Source organism: Lactuca virosa, chromosome 5 (assembly GCF_052849685.1).
Source record: "Lactuca virosa cultivar CGN04683 chromosome 5, Lactuca_virosa_CGN04683_v6, whole genome shotgun sequence".
NCBI classification, from domain to species: domain Eukaryota; kingdom Viridiplantae; phylum Streptophyta; class Magnoliopsida; order Asterales; family Asteraceae; genus Lactuca; species Lactuca virosa.
This window is the reverse complement of record NC_136430.1, coordinates 244,817,999-244,840,778: the sequence shown is the minus strand read 5'-3', so window position 1 is coordinate 244,840,778 and position 22,780 is coordinate 244,817,999. Positions and strand designations below refer to the sequence as shown.

The window sequence follows — 22,780 nt, the reverse complement described above, 5'->3', positions numbered from 1 at the left end:
TACAATACAAAAATCTAGTTGAATGACATACCTTTTGTTGTAGCTTGAAACCTTAAGCCTTTAAGAGCCTAGCACCCCAAGTGTGATGCCTCAAATGCTTCACACAACACCACCAACAATGGAGGAACTTGATAGGAGGTTGCTTGCACTCACAAAATCGGCTAATACTCTTGTGTATCACTTAGGTGCCGATTTGGTAGCCTTAGGGTCTATTATATAGTGTGGCAAATTAGAGTTGCACCATGTAAACCATAATGACCTTCCATATCCCTCATGCTCCATGGGTTAAAACCTCCATGGAGTATCCATGGGTCACCACATGGGTTTAGCCCAACATAAAGAACTATGGATCATAAGCCCGGTTTATAAGAATGAATGATTTACTAAATCAACCCCTTATATTTAATTAGTCTCTTTTGATCACAAAATTAATTCCAAATTAATTCTTGATCAATACTAATTAAATAATATGATTTCATATTAATATATTAGAACTTATAATATATCAACAAATCATAAGTATCCTCTCCTCATAAGTCCATCCTTACAAATTGTTCCGGTGCCATGCTACTCTCGGGTCAAGTACATACCGATTATAAATATGGGCTTAGACACTAAATCCAACATTTTGGACAATGCATGAGTTTAGATGACTATTAAGGATTTTATTGAGGTCTTGGTCCCATTAATCCATGCAAAGGAGTAAAGTTGCCAACATTATGTGTTAAGACATTTCCCTAGGGTCATATCTAAGTTTGGAAGTCTTTGTCTTAACCATTAAGAGCTTTTGTGGGATTTTGGCCTTTTGAAGAGTACGTTGGGCGTACAGGAATACGCTTAGCGTAATGAGGGTGGCGTGCTTTAGCAGATTGTACATTCCGCTTCGAGGTTGAGTACGTGGGGCATACCATTCTGGTATGTGGGGCGTACTTCCCGGTATGTCATTTTGGTCCTTTTAAGGTTTATGTAATTTCCGTGTTTCTGGGTAAGCATTAATATTATGATTTAATAGTTAGGGTCAACAATTGTAACCTATTTTGAAGTAATAAAGAAGAATTATTTGAGTATTATGTGATTTATGTGATTTTATGTGCGTTATACTTGTTTATACGATATAAGAAATTAATAATAAAATATGCGTCAAAAATAAAATGAAGATTTGACCCAATATATTTAAAGAAAGTCGAAGTAGTCGTGACAACGATTCCGGAGATATAAGGAACGTTGAAATCCGACTTATAACGAAGAAGTTATGACCTGTCGAAGTTTCTCGACAAAACCGGCACGACGCACTGTGACGTAAAAAGTGAGTTTGCGATAAAATACTTTTTAGCCTTAGTGATCTAAATGAAAGTAGTAGTAGACGTTAAACCGAGAGCGTGCATATAGAGAACATCCAAATTTGACTTCGTTAGAGGAAGTTGTGATTTTTCTAAGATTTGGCATAGCAGTATGCAGCCCGTAATTCAAATTTTAGATCGGTTGATTTTTAGCCGACATAATCTAAATGAGAATTGAAGATATCGTTAATAGGAGCTCAACGATATAAAGACAGACGAAAATAGACGTCATATGACAAAGTTATGAATTTTTAACGGACTTTATCTGTCTAAGCCTATTAAAATATAACTTTAAAAATAAATTCAAAATTAGCCGACATAGTCTAAACGAAAGTTGTAGATCACGTCGTCCCCTACGCGTGGATATAAATAAATTCAAAAACGGAGCTCGTATTCGAAAGTTGCGGAATTTAGAAGTTAATGGGATTATGATGCGAGGGTGACACGTGGCCGAATTAGGACCCTTCCTTTCTATCCACGGCTTCGCATCGGATTTTGACACCTGCCCCTCGTACGTGCAACGTAGGGCTTTGGACGCCCAACATACCGAGTACGCTTAACGTACTCCGAGGATTCAGCCTATAAATAGAGGCGAGGATCACCCAAAAGCTCACACTTTTCCCATTCTTTCTCTCTAAAATACCCCTCTTAGCCCCTCCCATTCCCTAGCACTTCCCAAGTGCGAGAGGCGAGTCCCGTAGCTCCATAAGGATCCGAGAAGAAGACCTTTCAGCTCAGAAGTTCTACACCTGCAGAGCCCGACTCCTAGCTAAACTCCCTTTTAAGTAAGTTATGCTTACCCTACTCTAAGTATAACTTATGATCAAGTTCATTATCGTTATTATTAACCTATAAACAATATTTTTGTAACGCCCTATTCCGAATCGCTTCCTGTGTGGGGGTAGTGACCCGAAGATCAAGTATCATCAGGCTTAGGGCCTTTAAGAAAAATATATTTAGACCCATTTGGGTGTGGGTAATGTAATTTGGATAATTTGTGAGTTCGGTCTATGTTTTAGCGCCAATGGGTATTTCGGTAAAGTGTTAGTTCGGGATTTTATGAATTTTGGATTTTTGTTCGGAAAGTTTTAAGGCATTGATAAGTTGATAGAAGTGTAGATTTTCTCGTTACCTTTCCATGGATATAAAGAACGTCAAAATCGGAGTTAAAACGAAGAAGTTATGACCGTTTGAAGTTTAGGTGGTTTTGGGCCAAGTTGAGTAAGTTGGGCGTACAAGGAGGTGTACATTGGGCGTACTTAGGGAATCCTGAGTACGCTGGCATACTAGGAGTACGTTGGGCGTACACAAACAGTTTCATGGTTTCAGCCCTATTTAAGCTCCTTAACTCCCCCAAACTCACTCCATTCTCAGTCGTCACCCCTCTAACACCCCTTCCATGATACCTTAACCCTAGTTGAGCCTTGTGTGATAAAAGAAAGTGTTTTTGAGTGCTTTGGAGTATGCATGGTGCACCTTAGATAAGAATGAACTTCTTGGAGAAGTGTTGGTTGCATTGGAGCTTGTAGATATGAACTTTGTTCGCCTTGATCTATCTTCTAGAGGTATAAAGTTTGAATCTTGATGATGCATTTGTTAGATCTAACTAATTTTGGATGTTATGAGCTTTTGGTCATTTTAGTGCATAAAGTTTAGATCTTTGAAGTTTGTGGCCTTGTTATGGATAAAGTTGGAAACTTTATCCATCTAAACATCATTTTGATTCAGATCTGAAAGTTGGAGACTTGTACTTAATGAATTAAGTTGAAAAAGATGATCTTTTGGGTCCCTTTGAGAATTAAAGACTAGATCTTGTTTATTGGGACCATTCTAGTGGATAAAGTTGGAAACTTTATCCATTATAAAGCTACTATGAACTATAAAAATGTGATCTTGGCCCTTCTGTCCCTTCCATGCAAGAGTTGTGATGTCTTATTGGGTTAAGAACTTAGGGTTTTGGACATTAAGCACTTTATAGCCATGTAAAGTCATAAAGTTGGAAACTTTATGACTTAGAACATCATTATGGGCTTAGATATGAGTTTTGGATGTAAGAACTTAATGGAATAGGCTCTTAATGGGGTTTGGGACTTACGAGGGTACACCCTGCATACCTCCGATGTACGCCCCGCGTACGCACCCTGAGTTGACTCGGTTGCGTTGACTCGGCTGGGTTGACTCAGTTGACCTAGTTGGTTTGACCAGTTGACTTTGACAAGTTTGACCTTGAGGGTATTTTGGGCATTTTGGGATTTTGATTTTGATTTGTCACTTGGAGGAATAGGTGTCGGTTGGAGCTGAGATTCGGAGTCAGGACCTCATCAACTTTTATTCAGTTTATGAGGTAAGTTTTCCTCACTGTACTTACGGGTCGAAAGCACCAAGGCCGACCCATTGGTTTGATATCCTGATATTCACTGATATGCTAAGTATGTAATAGATATGCATGATTATGCTAGTTATTAATATGCTAGTCTGGTAGATCTGTAGGACTACCTATGATTCTGTCTATATGATTATCCGTATATGTTGTTATTTATAGACATATTGTGTTAGGTTAAGGTTGTATTGCTTCATGTTGTAGCCAACAAACCCTGGAGCATTCCAGATATGAGCTGAGGACCGAGTGATATGTCAGACTCATACTGAGGGCTCAGATGCATTCCAAATACGAGCTGAGGACCGGGTGGTATGCCAAACTCGTACTAAGGGCTTGACGGTATTGGAGCATTCCATATATGAGCTGAGGACCGGGTAGGGCATGCCAGACTCATACTGAGAGCTCAGTAGAATTCCAGATACGAGTTGAGGACCGGTTGGTATGCCAGACTCGTATTGAGGGCTAAACATTTGTATTCCAGTCTAAGGGCTGATTGGACTAGGGAGCAAGCCAGACATAAGTTGTGGGCCCTGAGGGCAATCCAGACTTATGATGTGGGCTCGAGCAAGCCAGATATGAGTTGTGGGCCCGATAGGCAAGCCAGACTCATACTGTGGGCTCAAGGGTAATCCATTCTTTTAGCTGTGGACCTAATACATCTTGTTATTTGTATACGTTATCTATTTGTGTGTTGGTACTTTGGGGGAACTCACTAAGCTTCGTGCTTACAGTTTTGGTTTATGTTTCAGGTTCTTCCGTGGACTGTGGCAAGGCGAAGGCGTGACCGTAAACATCCTTGGTATTACAACTGATTGGATCTTGGGAGACTCTGATTTTAAATCGTGTTTTGGAAACAATGGTTTTGTAAACACTTTTATTAGTAAATGGGTTGTTTTGAAAAGTTTAAAATTTGTTGAAATTTTTGGGATGTTACAATTTTGGGGGAGAATACATATGCTAAGTATTACAAAATGTTATTACACTACTTTAACTACTTACGGTACGGGGAATCTGGTTTGAAGGGCCGCTTGGGTTGTTGGATTTCAGAACGGCTTAATTGCTAAAATGGTCCTGCCCTCCGGTGTTTCATGTTTGGCCCCTGTTTGTACATAGTAGTTGAAAAGTATTATCTGACACTTATATAGTACAAGAAAAACAATATTGCTCGTAGACCTTGAGTTAATAATAAATCTAGACTAATAATAAGTCGCAATAAATATTAGACTAAAATCTAGTGATAATGATACTAGGTTTCGTCGAAGGAAAATAAAATTGTTAGAAGCGAAGCGCTGCCCGAGTTTGGAGTCATCACTTTAACAAGTGAGTGCATAGTTACTTTCATCTTACACATAGATATGAAGTATCTAATATAAATTGCATGTTATGTGTGCATATTATCTGTGTTCTTGATATCTATGTTGGATGAACGATTTATGCATGTTTTTACTTAAATTGATAGCCTAGGTTTCTTTCTTATATGAAATTGACATCATTACTGTAGTTGCTTGGTGTATGCATCATAGTTGTACATAACTAAGATTATATAGCCTAAGAATGTTTGGTTTGGCCTTATTTCCTGTTCTTGTTTGATGATGGGCTTAGGGTAGAATCAAGTATTCGTCTGTCTATAGGATCTAGTGTCATGTATGATTAGCATACACGAGTGCTCCAGGGTTGGTGGAAGTTTCATAAGAGGGTGTAGTTCATGGCCAGATAGCATGTGAAATGATTAGCCACTCTTGGGAGAGTGGGGGTAGGGGGAAGGTGTATCCAAGATGCTGGGAGATAACGATCGAGAATTTTGTATGAGGATCTGCCTGATTTTATAGTATCTTAGTGCCAGTCGTCTCCATTGCTCGAATGTTGCTTGCTTTGTGCTTTGTGGGGCTCACGTTGATGTGACCCAACTATCAAATGAATACATTAAGTTACATACAGTGGAGGTTAAGTAATCTTAGAATGAAGTATTGGCCCTATTGCGCAACTCTCGTTTGAGTCTAACCGTTGTAGGGTTGGGTCCTTTAGTCGAAGGATTATTTAAGTTTTGTTGCATGTAATTATATTCATGAAGTGGTTGGCTAACATTAATTGGAGACCTTCAGCAGCTGATGGCAAGAGAGGAGAGGAAATCCTAGGAGAACCTAGGAAGTATTTTAGTGCGGTTGTTTCGCTGTTGAGCAGGTATCGGGAGGATATTTTTGAGTAGGTCTTAGAGGAGCTGAGATGATCCTTGAGGAAAGTATGGATAGGTGTGGAAGGTAGTATTGGGCTCGTACTACTGGAAGCACAGGACCCATACTCGAATCGAGAAGAGTTTCGGGGATTCTAAGGGCTAGTCAGGAGAGATAGCATGGTTTGATATCATGATTCATGGCAGTAGTTTCATATCTATCGATCTTGTGGTAGGGTTATTCGAGGCCATGCATTCAAGTTGCGGGACATAAGAAGTAAACGGTTGTTATGATCGGCTAGAGGACTGCAGCTGGAAGTGAGTGGTTGACTAATGGTTTGGAATGCCACCATTTGTGGCAGGAGTGATGCCCTTTTAGTTCTCCAAGTTTGGAGATGGAGTGAGCAGGCTTGTGACTTTCATAGTTAGGATGTAAACCCAACATGGGGTCTGTTGGTCACGGTGTTTGGCGACAGTATGTCAGCACATGAGTGCGCGAGCGGATTGATGTATAGATGCTTTGTGATGTGATCAAGGGTCTGTGTTCTTGGGATTGCATGCTAGGAGGGCATGTTTTGGATCGTAAGTCAGTGTTGGCTTATGCTCTTGCAAGGAAACGTTAATGATAAAGTGGCCATGATTGGGTAAATTTCATAGATCTTCAGTTGAATTTAAGGAATTCTCTTATGATTTATTTGATCCTTATCTGGAAGATCATCCTGCATGTGTTATTCATTACAAGGTCATGGATGGTTGTACCTATTTAAGCTGATTTGAGTTATGGTTTGATTTCAACACCAGTAGGTGGTAGTTCGAACCCTAAATGAGGGAGAACTGGGTATTCTTCTTGGAGGATCATCGATCTGTTCAGGTTCGTAGTATTGAGAGAATGGTTCCTAGGGATCTGTGGTGCGAGTATGTGTGATCTCGGTTCAGGATTTGGTGAAGGCAAGCTCGCAACCTGTAGGTGTTTGTGAACGATGTGTTCACTGGTGTACTCCATCCCCCTCATGGTTGCCTTACGAACATATATTGCTGAGGAACCCCCTTAGCAGTATTGTCTATCCCGATGAAAATCCTTAGGCTAGGTCCCCTGAATTAGATGCTTTAGGGACAGAAAGTGAGGATAACGGGAACGGGTAATCGGGTTGAATGATTCGATGAAATTAATAAACTTAATTATTGTGGGTTGAAAACGCTATGTGCTCACCGGGATCCCAAGCCTGGCCCACACAGTTTCTTGTATTACATGTAGTGGCACAAGAGCATAGATGTGATGATCGGATGAGAGATTATGGATTATAGGCCAGTAGAAATAAATAAATGTTGTAAGGCCTATGTTGTTTCTTATGCTTTTGATCTATATTGACAATGACATCCCAAGGTTTTTAGTATAATGAAATACATTTCTTCAGAAAATGCTTTGATAAAATCTTTATCATATTTTTGGGAACAAATTCTGCAACATTTTACTTCAAAAAGATACTCTGGTTTTGAATAAAGCATAAACAAACTGGTCTTTTATGGCCGTTTGTTGGGCCATTGTACTTCTGACTTTGGGCTATGGTTTGACTGTGGGCCTTCTTGGTATTGGTCACATGATAGTTTTTGGGCCCAGTTAGGAGGTTGGGCCATATTGGGCCTTGGGTTGTCTTTTAGGAAATTGGGCGTTTTGGAGCATATGGGTTGGGCCTAGCTTTTGGGCCAAGTAACGAAGGGGTAAAATTGTCTTTTACCTTGGTTATGGATTAAGTGGCTTTGATTCTTGTTGTGGGTCGAGATCCAATTATTAATTGGGAAACTATTTGATGGTGCTAGCACACAAGGATTTTCCAGATCAACAGTATGTGGATTTATTGAAAGATTCAGCGGCTTGAGGTGAGTTTCCTCACTGTTTTAGCGGGTCGAAGGAACCAATGCCGGCCCACAATTGTTTTGCTTAGGATATTAGATGTATACGTGACTCTTACATAGGTTATGTGTTTGCATGTTTACCGGGCGGAGTCCGATGCCGGGCAAGGCCTGATGTCGGGCGGGGGCCCGATGACTATCTTTTATGTTATCTATCTTTCAGATCATTACATGTGGTTATGTGTGTATGTGTTTACTGGGAAAGGTCCCATGTCGGTCGGGACCCAATGACCATTATGTATGCTATTTATCTTTGTGATTATTTCATGTGTGTTGTTATGTTTATATGCTTATATGTATACTGGGAGGGCCCGATGCCGAGTAGGGCCCAATATATGTTGATATGTATGGTATATGGTATTTTGGGAAACTCATTAAGCTTCGCGCTTACATTTTTCAGTTTATTTTCAGGTACTTCTGGTTTGAAGGGGAAGAGCTCGGGATGATTGCAGTGCACACACCACCTCGTTCCGCATTTTATGATTACTCTGATGTTTCTTGATGTATCTGATACACTCTGTTTTACTATTGTTTGATGATGATGTTTTTTATAATCGTTTTAGTTATTTAAAAATTGAAAAATTTTGGTCTTATTTTTAAGACGTTACAGTTTGCAACTTTATGAATCTCTGGGGCATTTGTAGTATTTTGTGCCTTGGATTTGGAGTTTGGTTAGGTTTTCAATCCATGCATGACATTTAGGTCATAAACTCTCATTTTGACCTAATATGGGTTCAAGACATGCATTGGACATGCATGTCTATATAGCATCAACTTTTAGGTTAGTTTTGGTGCTAGAATCACTTTTGGAAAGAATGGACTTCATACCTTATGGAATAAGTGCTTATTGGTTAAGATCTTGCATTGTTAAGCCTTTTGGGACTTGGGGATTTGGTTTTTGGACCTTTTGGGTGGTCCTAATGGATAAAGTTAGAAACTTTATCACATTTTAGATCAGATATGAGCTTTGGAGCTCTTGGAATTGAAGAAAACATCATACTACATTAAGTTGTTGGAACCCCCAGCTAGCATGGCGTGGTCCTAGGCCACCACGGTGTAGCGAGTGAGATTTTCCCGACTGTTTGGTTGTATGCGGGCCACGATGTGGCCAAGGAAGACCACGTCGTGACGGTCGACTGGAGTCAACATTGGTTGTTGACTTTTATGGTTGACCGTGAGGGTTGACTTTTTACTTGTGGACCTTTGTTCAGTTGATAATAGGTAGATTAAGGTCTTGCCTTGTGTGATTATCTAGGTGGCGTTAGCACCTGTTGCGAGATTTTGAGTGCGTGTTGACTTTTGAGCTGCTTTGCGAGGTGAGTTTCCTTCATTGTACTCATGAGTTGAAGGCACCAATGCCTACCCAATGGATTATGTTTGTAGATTGATAGTTGTCTTTGTGACACTTACTGTTATGCTTGTATGTGCTTGTTGTCTTCATGACTCTCGCTGATTCGATTGTATGCTTAGCTGTAGGGGGTGAAATAGACCCGATACCAGTTGAAAGAGACCGAATGGGTTAAAATATACCCAATACCGGTTGAAAGAGACTGAATGGGGTGAAATAGACCCAGTACCAGTTGAAAGAGACCGAAGGGGTTGAAATATATACCGGTTGAAAGAGACCGAAGGGGGTGAAATAGTGTAACGCCCGTAGATCCGAGCTAGTCAATTTAGAGATAATAGGGGTCAAAAACGACTTTTCGACAAAATATTATTTAGAATAAATAATCTTAACCAAGTTGTAGAATATGTCTCAAGGGTTCCGTACATATAAAGAACGCCGAAATCCGAGTTATAACGAAGAAGTTATGGCCCGTCGAAGTTTTTCGGCAAAACTGGCACGGCACCGGGAGACGTAAATAGTGAATTTACAATAGAGGAATTTTTAGCCTTATTAATCTAAACAAAAGTTGTAGTATATGTTAAACCGAGAACATTCATAAAAAGAACGCCCAAATCTGACTTCGTATGAGGAAGTTATGAATTTTCTAAGATTTGGCATGGCAATGCACGGCCCGAAACTCGAATTTTAGTTCGAGCGGTTTTTGGCTTATGCAACCTAAATGAGAGTTGAATATCTCATTAATAGGAACTCAACGGTAAAAAGACAGACGAAAACGGAGTCCGTATGAAGGAGTTACGAATTCTTCGTGGTCATTTAACAGTCTAATCTCATCCTACTATTAAATTTAAGATCGGTCGAGAATTAGCCGATAGAGTCTAAATGAAAGTTGTAGATATTTTTTTTACCTACGCGTGGAAAAAAAGAATGTCGAAAACGGAGCTCGTATGCGAAAGTTACGGGGTTTAGAAGTCGGCAGGGTGCTGCTGCAAAAGGGGTGACGTGGCTGATTATAGACCAAGGCTTTCTCCCCAAGGCAAGCCACCAGAAGGTGACATGTGGCATGGACTCGACAAGTAGGAGGACCTACTCGACGAGTAGAGCTGTTTTCCAGCCTATAAATAGAGGTGTCGGGTTCCCTCATTCTTCACACATTTCCAAACCATTCTTTCTCTCTCTAGAACCTCTCTCTAGCCCCTAAACCCCCCAAAAAGCCTAGGGAACCTCCCTAGCACCTGAAGGAAGCCCCGAGGCTCCCGGAGTCCCGAGAAAGGAGCCTTTCGGCTCGGGAACGCTGCTCCGGCGAAGCCCGGTTTTTGAGAAAAACCCGCTGTAAGTGCGCTACGCCTAACCTATCTTTAGTATAGCTTATGTTTTAATATAGTAATGTTATTAAGACCTTATAATAATTATTTGGGCTATTATTATGAGTTATATAGTGTTGTTTAACGCTTATATAATAATAATAATAATAATAGCTAGACTATTAATTAGTCTCGGTTAACGTTAGACTAAACCCTAGTGGTATTGATACTAGGTTTTGTCAAGGGAAAATTGTTTTGAGATAACGAAGCGTTGTCCGAGTTCCGAGTCACCACCTTTCAGGTGAGTGCATAGTCCCTTTCATCTTACACATAGATATGAAGTATTTAATATAAATTACGTGCTATGTGTGCATATTGTCTGTATACTTGCCGCCTGTGCTGGGTGAAAGATTTTTATACATGTTTTAAATGATTTAAACTGTATATGTATTTTATATCTACAAAATGTGTTGGGTAAAACATGGGTAGATGAAATAGTTGTTGTGTGACAAAAATTAAATGATGAGAAGTGATATAGACCATGAGATAAGGGTGAGAGGTAAACCATGAGAGAAGCATTTTACCCATGTGTTGGCCCCGTCATTCAGCAGAGTATGGATGACAACCACGGACTATTCTAGACAGTCCAGTGGACACTAGCAGGCTCGCAACCTGTAGGTGTTTTGAACTGTGTATTCACCAGATGTACTCTAAAAACCCATTGACATGTATTGCGAGTGGATTCTCGGAAACGATACTGTCGATAAACGAGATAAAAACTCATTGACATGTATTGCGAGTGGATTCTCGGAAACGATATTGTTGATAAACGAAATAGCCCTAGCAGCTATGGATTTAGTGCCTGTTGAGCAAACCCTGGCAACTATGGATTTAGTGCCCGTTGAGTAAACCCTGTCAACGATGGATTTCGTGCTTATTCCTTAGGATGATCCTTAGGAACGAATGAACAAGAAATAGTTGATTCTTAGGGTAGATCCTTAAGAGTAAATAAGATAATGAAGATGGGTAATTGGGTTAATTGTTTGATGATTAAACATAATAATTATATTATTGTGGGTTGAAAACCCTATGTACTCACCAGGTTTCCCAACCTGACCCACTCAGTTTATTTGTATCACAGGTGTCGATATGAAGTTACATTACACTGAGAGATTTAAAAGAGATGTAGATCACTAGTGTAAATGAATGTAAGTTCTGTTTATGCTTATGTTTATGTATTGACGATGACATCCCAATGTTTTAAAATGAATAAAAATACATTTCTTCGGAAATGCTTTGATAACGTATTTATCATGTTTTTCTGGGAACAAATTCCGCAACATTTTCATTAAAAGAGGTACTCTGGTTTTTATAAAGCATAAACAAAATCGGCATTTTCTGGCCGTGAAAATGGGGATGTCACAAATAGACCCAGTTATGTTTTGACTGTTATGTATGTATGGTATGAGATATTTTGGGGGAGCTCACTAAGCTTTGTGCTTACAGTTTTGAGTTTATGTTTCAGGTACTTCCAGCTCGAAAGGGAAGGGCCCGACTTGATCGCACCGCATCCGCCCATGTTTTCCGCATTATGTGATTTTGGGATTTTGCACTCTGATGATATTTCACTATGATACACTTTCGGTTGTTTTGACATGATTATTGGCTGTTTTGAAAAGAATTAAAAATGAAATTTTTGTCTGAAAATTTTGGGATGTTACAATGGTCGTGTCGCATGTTCAACTATGTGTCATTTCGACTTTAAAACTCCAAAAGCACGTTCCACATTCTTACATTCTCCTTCTTGTTTTCTCTTGGAAAAAAAAATTCTCTTGGTGTTACTGGGTGTCGAAACGCCTTCACGAATGTGGAATATGCTGGATATATTCCATCTGTAAGATAATACCCAAACTTATATTCATTTCCATTCACTGTGAAATGAGTATCCAGTGCCTTTCCTGACAAAATATCCTCGAATATTGATGACTGATCAAGAACGTCCATGCCATTGTGCGAACCCGCAACCCTAAAAAAAGCATGTCAAATCTATAAATATTGGGAACAACAACATCTAATATCAACGAAGGCATTCCATGATGACCACTTGCGTGCTGGCCTTTCCACGCAACGAGACAATTTCTCCATTTCCAGTGTGTGCAAATAAACGTCACTGAAGGTTTCGACAACGCCCCTCGCCAATCTATACAAATTTTCTCTTCCAGTTCTCTCTCAGACATTCTCATATAATCGTCAATCGAATCAGGCGACTCTCCCATTGTCATAAGCTTAATTGCGACCACACATTTCTCCAACCCTGTGAATCCTCGCTTACCTCTGGCATCATATTTCATTTGGAAAAATTCATACCTAAACATATATTTAATATGTAAAAGCTATATTTGAAAGAAACAATGTATTTAAATTATGTAAAAGTTATATTTGAAAGAAACAATACCTGCTTTCCAACGCGTTGACTATCCGACCAAAAATATTTTTCCACAAATGAAACATTTTTTCTGAAATCGCGTGGCTGGTAGACACAATCATCCGCAAAATAATTATGAACTACATGTTTGTGTCCTTTTTCGCGATCTCTGTTTAACGTCGCACGTCTGGTTAACAGAGAAGCTGAATTTGGTTGTAGTAGCACGTTCGTGCAATACTCGTACATCATAGAGACGAACATATCATCGTCATCACTATCATCGAACGAAATTTTTTTTTTTTTGGAATGTATTGAAAGTATATGGAATAGAGAGAAAAATGGTGATTAAATTTATAAACAATACTATGAATTTATAGGTAATTTTTTTTATTAAATGCTACCGTTTTTATACGTTCAAATGGAGGAAAATAAAAACAAAATATGCGTTATCGTTCGTTAAAACGCCAACGAAAGACCACATAGGCAGTGTTCCCCATGGTAACGGCGTTAAAACTAAAACCATGACGAGAGGCAACGGCCCTATACCGACCCGTCTTAGACTCAGTGACCTTTTAATCATTTATTAAACGGCACTCGCTCGTGGGCATAGACAATAAATATAGGTCACTCACTCCGTCACTCTTTAGCAATTCCTTCCGCTACTCTCTCTTAACCCTCTTTTTCACGGCGGCGCGTATCCATCAAGCGCTTTCTTACTCCTTCGATTTTACTTCGTTTCACCGCCATTTCCTACCGGGATACACTGTATCTCCATCAGGTAGTTTTATGTCCTTAAATCGTCGTTTGCTTTTTTTTTTTCAAATAATTTGCTGATGCCGCAAGCGTCGTATCTCTGTGTTTTTTTGGATTATCTTCGTCTCTAAGTTTCTACTTCATTTATAGTATACGAACACTATATTCGTTTGATCTTTATATTTTTTACTTCAAACCTTGTCTCTGACGGAAATATCGATCTTGGTGTTTGAAAAATGCTCGCATTGAAAACCCTGATTACGGTTTTTTAGTTCGACGACAAGTAACCACAAATCAAAACTTGTATAAACCGAATCAAACATTAGGGTTTGAGGAGTACATCGGTAAACCCTGCGCTTTCAGTGATAGTTGCCGTGTTATTCGGTACTCGTGATTTTATCGAACATTAGGGTTTGAGAAGTACATCAACAACAGAAGTTAGAAGTTCTATCTTAATCCGTTCATTCGCGGTATAATCTTGGTTTCTAAGTAAGATTAATGGCACCTATAACACATTAACATTGTCATTTCTCATCCGATCATTGATTCACAGTCAAATGAGACTTCTACTGATATTTCTGTTGTTTTTTCATTTCTGTTATATTTCTTTCCAAAATCACTCATCAACTGATGATCAATAAATCAGTGGACCAATGATTTTGAGTTAATTCACAAATTATATAAGGGTGATATCTTTTGTGTTGCAGATGAGTTCCAAAAGAGGTGGTGGTCAGTCTAACAGAGGCGATGGCAACAAGCCTTCACCCAAGGGTAAAAACATAGCCAGTGGTTCTAGCTATGATGTTGATCAGTTGAATCAAGCAGTCCAAGATGTGAACCTGGATCCAAACCAGGATGGTAGTTGGGAGGTCATCTCCAAAAAGAACAAGAACAAAACTGGAAATGGTGCTTCTTCCAAACAGTGGGCTGCCCAGACTCCCAAACCCAATGCATGGGGTCAAGGTCAACCTGATACCCAAAGAACTGGTGGCCGGGGAAACGGTCAGGCCAGGGCTCCAAACAACACATGGGCAGCAGCTCAAACAGGCGGCAGAGGTGGAGGTGGTGGTGGTGGTAGCAACTACAACTACAATGGTGCTTCAAATGCAATTCCTCCACCTCTTCAGAGTGGATGGAATTGGAATGCTAGGCCAGCCAATGCATGGCAATTGGGAAATGATGCTGGGAGGAGGGAGAATGCTCCAGAAGTTGTTATCCAGGAAGATGTTGAAGACCACAATGACATTGGCGAGATTGATGGATCTGATGATGATGATGATGATGATGATGTTCTTTTGACTGATGAGTATGATTCAGATGAAACCCCAAGAACCCATGAGGTCCGAAAGAAGAACAAATGGTATTCCGACTTTTTTGAAACTTTGGACAGTTTGACTGTGGAGCAAATCAACGAGGCAACCAGACAATGGCATTGTCCCGCGTGTCAAAATGGTCCAGGTGCCATTGACTGGTATCGCAGCCTCCCTTCTCTCGTGACACATGCAAAAACAAAAGGGTCAAAAAGAGTCAAGATTCATCGTGATCTAGCGGAAATTTTGGAGGAAGAGTTGCGTAGAAGGGGAGCTGCAGTGGTAGCAGCTGGTGAGTCATATGGCCAATGGAAAGGTCTCAATGAAGTTGTGAAAGATAAGGAAATTGTGTGGCCTCCAATGGTTGTCATCATGAATACACAACTTGAACAAGATGAGAATGATAAGGTATGTTATATGTTACAATATCTTCACTTTCTTTAAAGTTTAATTAGTTTATGCAAACTGACACAAACCATTGTGACTCAGTGGCTTGGGATGGGGAATCAGGAGCTTCTTGATTACTTTGGGTCATATGAAGCTGTGAGGGCCCGACATTCTTATGGGCCAAAAGGGCATAGAGGAATGAGTGTTCTGATATTTGAATCCTCTGCAGTGGGGTACACAGAAGCTGAGAGGCTGAGCAAGCATTTTGAACATCAGGGTACGGACCGAGATGCGTGGGATCATCGCCGGATTCTGTTTTATCCAGGTGGCAAGCGACAGCTGTATGGCTACCTGGCAACAAAAAGAGATTTGGATTTCTTCAATCAGCATTGCCAAGGTCTGTTGAGTTTACTTTTCCATTTCCATTCCATTATGTTTTGTTAATGAAGATGTATGTGAAATGGCATTAGGGAAATCGAAGCTGAAGTTTGAGTTGGTTTCTTACCAAGAAAGAGTTGTGAACCAGTTGAAGCAAATGAATGAAGACAACCAACAACTGAATTATTATAAGAACAAAATTGCTAAAGAACAAAAGCATTCGAAAGCACTTGAAGAGTCGTTTGATTTTGTGACTCAGAGGCTGAGGAAGACTGAAGAAGAGAACCGTATTGTGAGGGCGAGAACACAACGCTACCATGAACAAAACAAGGAAGAGGTACACTCACAACTTGTGTTTATAAAATATTGTTGTCTGGATAAAAAATGATATAAATTTTTTCATCTTTTTTGTTCAGATGGATTACCAAGAGCAGTTCTTTAAAGATCAGCTGAAGATAATCCATGATGCTAGGAATGCAAAAGAAGGGAAGTTTGATAAGCTCCAGAAGGAAGAGCGCATGAAAGTTGAGCAATCTTATTCTGTGGTGGATCCTCAGAAGAGGTATCAACCACCATACTTCTGTTTCTTTGTTTCTTTCATTGGGTAGCTTTTTTTTATCAAAGTAGAGAAAAAGAAAAAGGGTATGTAATGTTATGTTATAATATGCAGGGATGAGAAGCTTGAGGCAATGAAGGAATTTGAGGAAGAGAGGGAGAAGCTGATGAAAGCTCTTGAAGAGCAGAGGACTGAAATGAAGAGTAGGCACTGGAAAGAGGAGATTGAGCTGGAGAAAGGGTTTGATGCTGTGCTGACTCAATTGATGGACAAGTACACCAATAAACTTGAAGGATGAATGTCTGATTAGTATTTACTAAAAGACCTATCTTTAAAAACATGTTAAATATCCTAAGAGTAAGGTTCCATATTTGGTATTGAACGTATGAGCTATGAGGCATATATATATATATATATATATATATATATATATATATATATATATATATATATATATGTGGTTTACTTGCTAATTGAAGTTTAGACATTAAAGTATTTGAATGGTTGCAAGTAATATATATATATATATATATATATATATATATATATATATATATATATATATATATATATATATAATATTAGTTATTACTTAATACTCGGTTGGGTGGGTGGTGAATGTTGTTTTGTTGCCCTTTCTCTTATAATGCGAGGGCATCAACCTTTATAATTTGGGCACCACCTTATGATTTTATCCACTTCTTTATCTCTTGAAATAAGTAGTTTCCGTAATGGTTTCCATTTTTTTTACTCTTAAAGTGTATGGTCTAATAACAAGATTGTACTTGCACCTTGAGGGAAGCTGCTAATCACACAATTTTGTAAATAATACAAATTCACAAGGTTTGTGAAAATAGATGACTTATGATTTACATAAAAATAAGTTACCAAATTCATCATACAGACGTCTTCCAATCAATAGGTTGCAAAAACAATCAAATGTAAATGCAATGCAGGATGGATATGTAAAAGCCTAAAGGAAGAGATTGAACTGAACACGATGGTTTCTAGTGGTTGGTGACGATTCACTCTCTCCATCAGCTTCACTCATTGATCCATTAAAACATTATATTTAAAGGTTGACTGACATGACACAAAACTGATCGTTGTAAACTTGAAGAACCCAAGTTTTGTCATTTTAGAGTTGTATCTCAATAGAGTTCTTTAGATAATGATGAGCAACAAACAAAGCCCAACATCCACCTCCAAAAAAAACGAAAACTTGGTTCTCTATGTAAGAAATAGTCTGAAAACCCTCGGAAAAAACTTCAGTCCATAAAATAATATATAAACTCTTATCACTTTGACAAGTAAAAATTAGCTTAAATAACCACAATTAAGCACGCACATGAGAATTTTAACCTAAACCATTTAAACATTGTGATAGAAAGGTAAATTATAACACAAAGTCACAAAGTAGTTCATCAATTAGGTTTTAGTTTTACAAATTTTTTGTTGATCACAAAAAGTCAACTACAAATTACCACTGAAATACCAATTTTGAAGCATATACGAATTCAATTCATGATAGAATGAAAATCACATCCCAAGGAGGGGCACACGTCTGATGGTCTCCACCACGAGTTTTGCAGAGTAGATACCACCTTTGGTTATGTTTCGTGGTTTAGGAAAAAACGTGGTTATGCCCCCAATCAGTGTCTCCGTACACCATTACACACTATAACATTTTATGCAAGTTATATCAAACATGCAACTATAATTACAAGTTCTTGTGTTGCAATTTTTGCATAACACTCAATAGACACTAAACCTAAAAGGCTACCATAAAACTTGCACCAAATAGCTTAATACTAAATAAATATAAGCAACTATAATGACATAATAAAAGTTGTTGAATGAGTAATAATTTAACAAGTTATGGTAGACAAAATTATTAACTCATGTGCATTGTCCTCACTCAAATGAAGCAATAAAAACAACAACCATGTCCAAACACCAACACCACGAAAAACAAAATTAAGACAAAAAGAGAAAAAGACATGCATACCCCCCACCCAACATAAATAAAGATTTCACTTCACTAAGCCCGAGCCCCCCTGTTTAGACTCACCATACGGTTAGACCCGTCCATCTGACCTCCCCTAGCGGAGGAACCACCATAGCCCCGCCCAGCACCGCCATACGCCGTATCCTGATACCTCATGCTCTGATATCCGCCTCTCGACTGACCCGCCCGATCCCTCTGATACTGACCTTGACCTTGACCTTGACCTTGACCCTGACCATATCGCCGCCCTTGCGAGTAACCCATGTTATTATCCTGCCACTTTGCACCACCAGCAGCCGCCGCATAGTCCTGACCGCCTTCCCGCCGCCTGGACGGCAGACCGTCTAACCCGCCGCCACCAAGCCTGGCCTCCACTGCCCGCTCATTGCTCTCAGCAAGAACCGATAGCTTCTCAGTCAACTGGAAAGCCAGACCTTGTAATCGACTGTGCTCAACCTCATGGAACACAATGCACCGTGTCGGCTGGTCCCAGCTGGCATGAAGCTCCTCCCCAATCATCATTTTACTAACAATACAATGAGTTTGACTTTCCGAAAGGTCAAACATCTTTGCCAGCTGTTCTAACTTTATTGTCTCGTAGGATGCCGAGTAGGTGAAAAGGTAAGTCCTGAGAGCTTCTTCTTTGATTTTGTTTTTTAGCATTTCAAGGACGCTTTCGCGGTTTCTAAGAAGCTTCCAGACATCAAGGGAGTTAATGACTTCAAAAGATTTCTGGAAATCACCCTTGCTGAGGGCTCTTGTGGCGGCCATGACGTGGTCCCGCACGTTCTCCGGCGGTCCGGTGAAAGTCTGGCGGTCAGACACCTCGAGCAACCGCCGGAGAGTCTTGCTGATGACTTTCCGCCTTGCGTCGTGGCTGTTTGCCGCCATGTTCGGGACCTCCAAGAGCATGGCACAGATTAAATGGACCGCTTCAAGAAGTTCCAGGTTGATGTGCATGTGGTATGGCATCTGCCTTCTTCTTTCCAACCGTTCCTGCACAAATCATCATATTCAAATACTAAATATCTATCTTGTGTTTCCTAGGGCTTTTTTTTTCAATGACAAGGGCATTTACGTCCTTTTCACACAAAGGAGTGATTGAGAGCAAATCATTGTCCCACCTTTGCTCCATCTTTTTGGGTTGGAGAAAAAAAAGTTGCAATTTTTGTTTCATTGACAGTCTGTCTCAATCCCAGTCCCAATGCAAATCAAACAAAGTACAACATGTTCCGTCTGGCTTGTGTGATAAACGGGGCCAAAGGCCCCGTTTATTATTCAGAACAAACTGTACTGTGTTTGACTTGCATTGGACTGGGATTGAGGCAGACCGACAATGAAACAAAAATTGCAACTTTTTTTTCTCCAACCTAAAAAGACAAAGCAAAGGTGGGCCAGTGATTTGCTCTCAATCTCTCATTTGTGTGAAAAGGACGTAAATGCCCTTGTCATAAAAAAACAGCCCTATAAAGGTTTGTCTAACATGAATACAATAAGCTATATATGGGTGTTTCTTTCTTACTTAATAAAGAAAGGACTTAATAGTAACTTGACATAGTTAACAAAATAAAGGTGATGCAGTTTATTCAAGTCAAAGTTACCTGCTCAGGAGTCTTCTCATGATAGCGACTTTGAGAGACACCTTGTGCAAGAAGTTCTTTGACCCTACCACCAGAATACAATTCAGAAAGACATCCATGTCCTTCAGCAATAAGTCCAGCCCTAAAAGCACACAGACCAAGCTGAGCCATAGACCTGTTAAAAAGTATCTGAGTTGAAATATCCATATGCTGAACATTATCCTGTAAATGACTCATTAGCAACAAGTCACGTGATGTAGAAAACTCATCCAGAATTGCATGGTGATAAATATCACAAAGCATTGCACGAGCCTTGGTTCTTTCATCACCATGTTTGTATATAAGGGACACCAAAATATCCATCAACGCCCTGCTACTATCTGGAAAACTAGGTTTTCTAGGGACAATTTCGGGAGTGTTCACAAAAGCAGGTGGGCCCCGGCTTTCCTCCTTTGTTTCAGCCCCTGATTCTTCTCCTTTATCCTCTGATTGCTCAGCCAAATTCCTCATTGCACCATATACTTCTTGGGGTTTGTAATACACAAGCTCAACAAGCTTTAAAGCTACTTTAGCTGCAGCTTTGTAATCCCCAACACGTTCAAGATAAGCTTGAACATTTTGGGCAAGGACAAAAAACAAGGGTTCATCTTGAAGCCTTTCTACATACTCACGTGTGTGAGGATCAATGCATTGTAGACTTTTGAAGAATTCAACATCTACTTTTTCAAGAAAAGCTGCTAGGTTTCCCCATATGCGGATAGTATCCTTAAAGTCTGCTCCTTTTTGGGTTTCGTTCTCATCAGGCTCCACAGAATCATCAACAAGAATGTTTGGATATTGCTCAAGGATATCAAGTATCACAAGCATGTTTTGAACACATTTCTTCCAGACATTTATAGGCATGTGTCCACTGAGACCTGGGTTGACATCAAACTGTGCAGACACAACACTGAACAGGATCTCTAGCTTTTGAGCAGGAGTTTTAGCCACTTTGGTCAAGAAAGTCAACTGTTCAACAAGCTCGAGCCTTCCTGTCCCCTTTCTACCACGAGCTGCAACAACTTCTTTGAACTTCTTGTTGACTATATCCCAAGTCACTTGGCTTGGATCTTTAAACTGTTTCTCCATTAGCTTATCTTTCTTGTTCATCATTCTCTCCCAACCAGGTTGGTTTTCATCCATGTCCTCATCATGTTCATTGTCATCTGACTCGCCTTCTGACTCTGTCCCTGACTTTGTTGGGTCATCAATCTCTGAACCAGTATCATCTTCATCTTCATCTTCTGAAGGCTCTTCAGCTTCCTCTTGATCCTCAAAGCTTTCAGGATTTTCTCTACATTTATTGATCAAATCCTCATACTGCTTATTGTTCTTCTTCAACTTCTGTCTCATTGCATTCAATGCCTTTGCATTGCTGCTACTCATCTTCTTCTTTGCTTCCTTATTTGCCATGGCTTGATTCAAGAAGTCCTCCAGCATCACTAACGCCTTGACATAATTGTTGGGGACCCTATCGGATTCTGTCACCCTCATGACCTTCTCAAGCTGCCTGTTAATCTTGTCAAAATTCTCCTGCAAGTTGACCCAATCATTGATCTTCATTGCGTTCTTCATCTGATCAATGGTGGTAGACAACTCCTCAAAGCGTTTGTCTTTTGCAGACTTGATAACACGCTTGTGCATGTCTGAATCATCACTGTCGCTGTCCCCAGTGTCAAGGTATTTGTTCCTATCAGGTGCATTGGTAGCATCTTCCTGTCCTTCATTAACATCGTCTTGTTCATAATCACTCACTTCAGACTCAGTCTCGCTGTCAGCCTATTGATGTAGACAAAAATTAGAACATGAATCCTCTTTAGCATATTTAAACAATTGCTCTTAATAAATAGAAAGTTAGAACTCCGTTAAATTCTCTTGATTTGTGCATAATCTGGTTCGCGAATGTAACGAATAAAGTTTCAATTGATCTGTATTTATCATTGAAGGCGAAAAAACAAACCTGATTACTCCAAAATTTTGACGCCATCTTCTTATCTCACTGACAAACGTATAGAAAATCCCAGTAAACCTAAATCTGCACGATGAAATGTAAATTCTTAAAGAAAATCGAGAGAAACAAACGACAGTTATAAGAATAAAAATTTACAAGATTCAAATCTTATGAGAAAGAGTTAAAACCAATCGTTCGGTAAACGAATAGGATAAACGAGATGTTTCATGGGTTTCGATCTGTAACTAATTAAAATACAGGGGGAAGAGGAGAGGTTGATGGAGGTACCAATACCTGCAAATCGGCAACTAGCGTCACGGGAACGGATGGAGTCGGCGGTTTAGGGTTTTGAGTGTGTGAGAAATTATGTGTGCCAATTGATTTGGGTCAGGATTCGGCGAGAGGTATCTGGACGGGAAACTAAAATAAATCGTAACAAGCAACTTTTGAACGCAGGATAAAACTTTATTACCTTCAATTGTTCGACGACTTAAATATATCAAAGATAAAATTTATTTATATATTATAAAAAAATATAATTTATAGCAAGATTAAGTTTAACTATACATAACAGTGGTTTTTAGTTTGTTTATATATATGGACAAAACATTGTATATTCATGGGCTAACTATAAAATTAAGAAGTATAAAGTTAAGAAGTCATTAGGTAGTATTTCAATGATTCGGTGTTTTGAATGATTACGTGTCTGAATGAAAACATAATGTTTATCAGGTCTTTGAATGACCGTGTTCAATGATGAGAGTGATTATTTAAATCATCTAAACTATTTTATGTTGAATAAAATGTTCATGTTTAATAAGATATCTAAATCAACTTGTTGAGGAATTATAAAAGTTCAAAATATAAAATTCGAATTAAACATAAATCTTTTAAAATAGAACATAATACTTTACATGCAAATTTTGCTCGTACCAAATGAGAT

At 39.3% G+C, this 22,780-nt stretch overlaps 3 protein-coding genes across 4 annotated transcripts; 1 reads left to right on the top strand and 2 right to left on the bottom strand.

Annotated features, from left to right (window-relative positions):
* Positions 1-12,211: 12,211 nt before the first annotated feature.
* On the bottom strand, positions 12,212-13,121 carry LOC145112567 (uncharacterized). Its single transcript, XM_079048717.1, has 3 exons — positions 12,906-13,121; positions 12,617-12,843; positions 12,212-12,476 (listed from the first exon to the last, which is right to left on the bottom strand). The coding sequence occupies exons 1-3, from the start codon at positions 13,119-13,121 to the stop codon at positions 12,212-12,214; spliced, it is 708 nt and encodes a 235-aa protein (XP_078904843.1).
* Positions 13,122-13,475: 354 nt separating this feature from the next.
* Positions 13,476-16,641, top strand: SGS3 (XS domain-containing protein / XS zinc finger domain-containing protein-like protein). Of its 2 annotated transcripts, none has more exons than XM_079050981.1 (6): positions 13,476-13,653; positions 14,336-15,346; positions 15,428-15,722; positions 15,796-16,040; positions 16,120-16,265; positions 16,374-16,641. In XM_079050981.1, the coding sequence occupies exons 2-6, from the start codon at positions 14,336-14,338 to the stop codon at positions 16,555-16,557; spliced, it is 1,881 nt and encodes a 626-aa protein (XP_078907107.1). In that variant the 5' UTR covers positions 13,476-13,653; the 3' UTR covers positions 16,558-16,641. The 2 variants fall into 2 exon arrangements, with proteins under 2 accessions (XP_078907107.1, XP_078907108.1); XM_079050982.1 differs by lacking the exon at positions 13,476-13,653 and adding an exon at positions 13,836-14,117.
* A 1,458-nt stretch (positions 16,642-18,099) lies between these two features.
* EIF3C (eukaryotic translation initiation factor 3C) lies at positions 18,100-22,281 on the bottom strand. Its single transcript, XM_079053591.1, has 4 exons — positions 22,132-22,281; positions 21,847-21,921; positions 19,869-21,665; positions 18,100-19,263 (listed from the first exon to the last, which is right to left on the bottom strand). Exons 2-4 carry the CDS (start codon positions 21,871-21,873, stop codon positions 18,301-18,303), a joined length of 2,787 nt encoding a protein of 928 aa, XP_078909717.1. The 5' UTR covers positions 21,874-21,921; positions 22,132-22,281; the 3' UTR covers positions 18,100-18,300.
* Between the last annotated feature and the right edge of the window lie 499 nt (positions 22,282-22,780).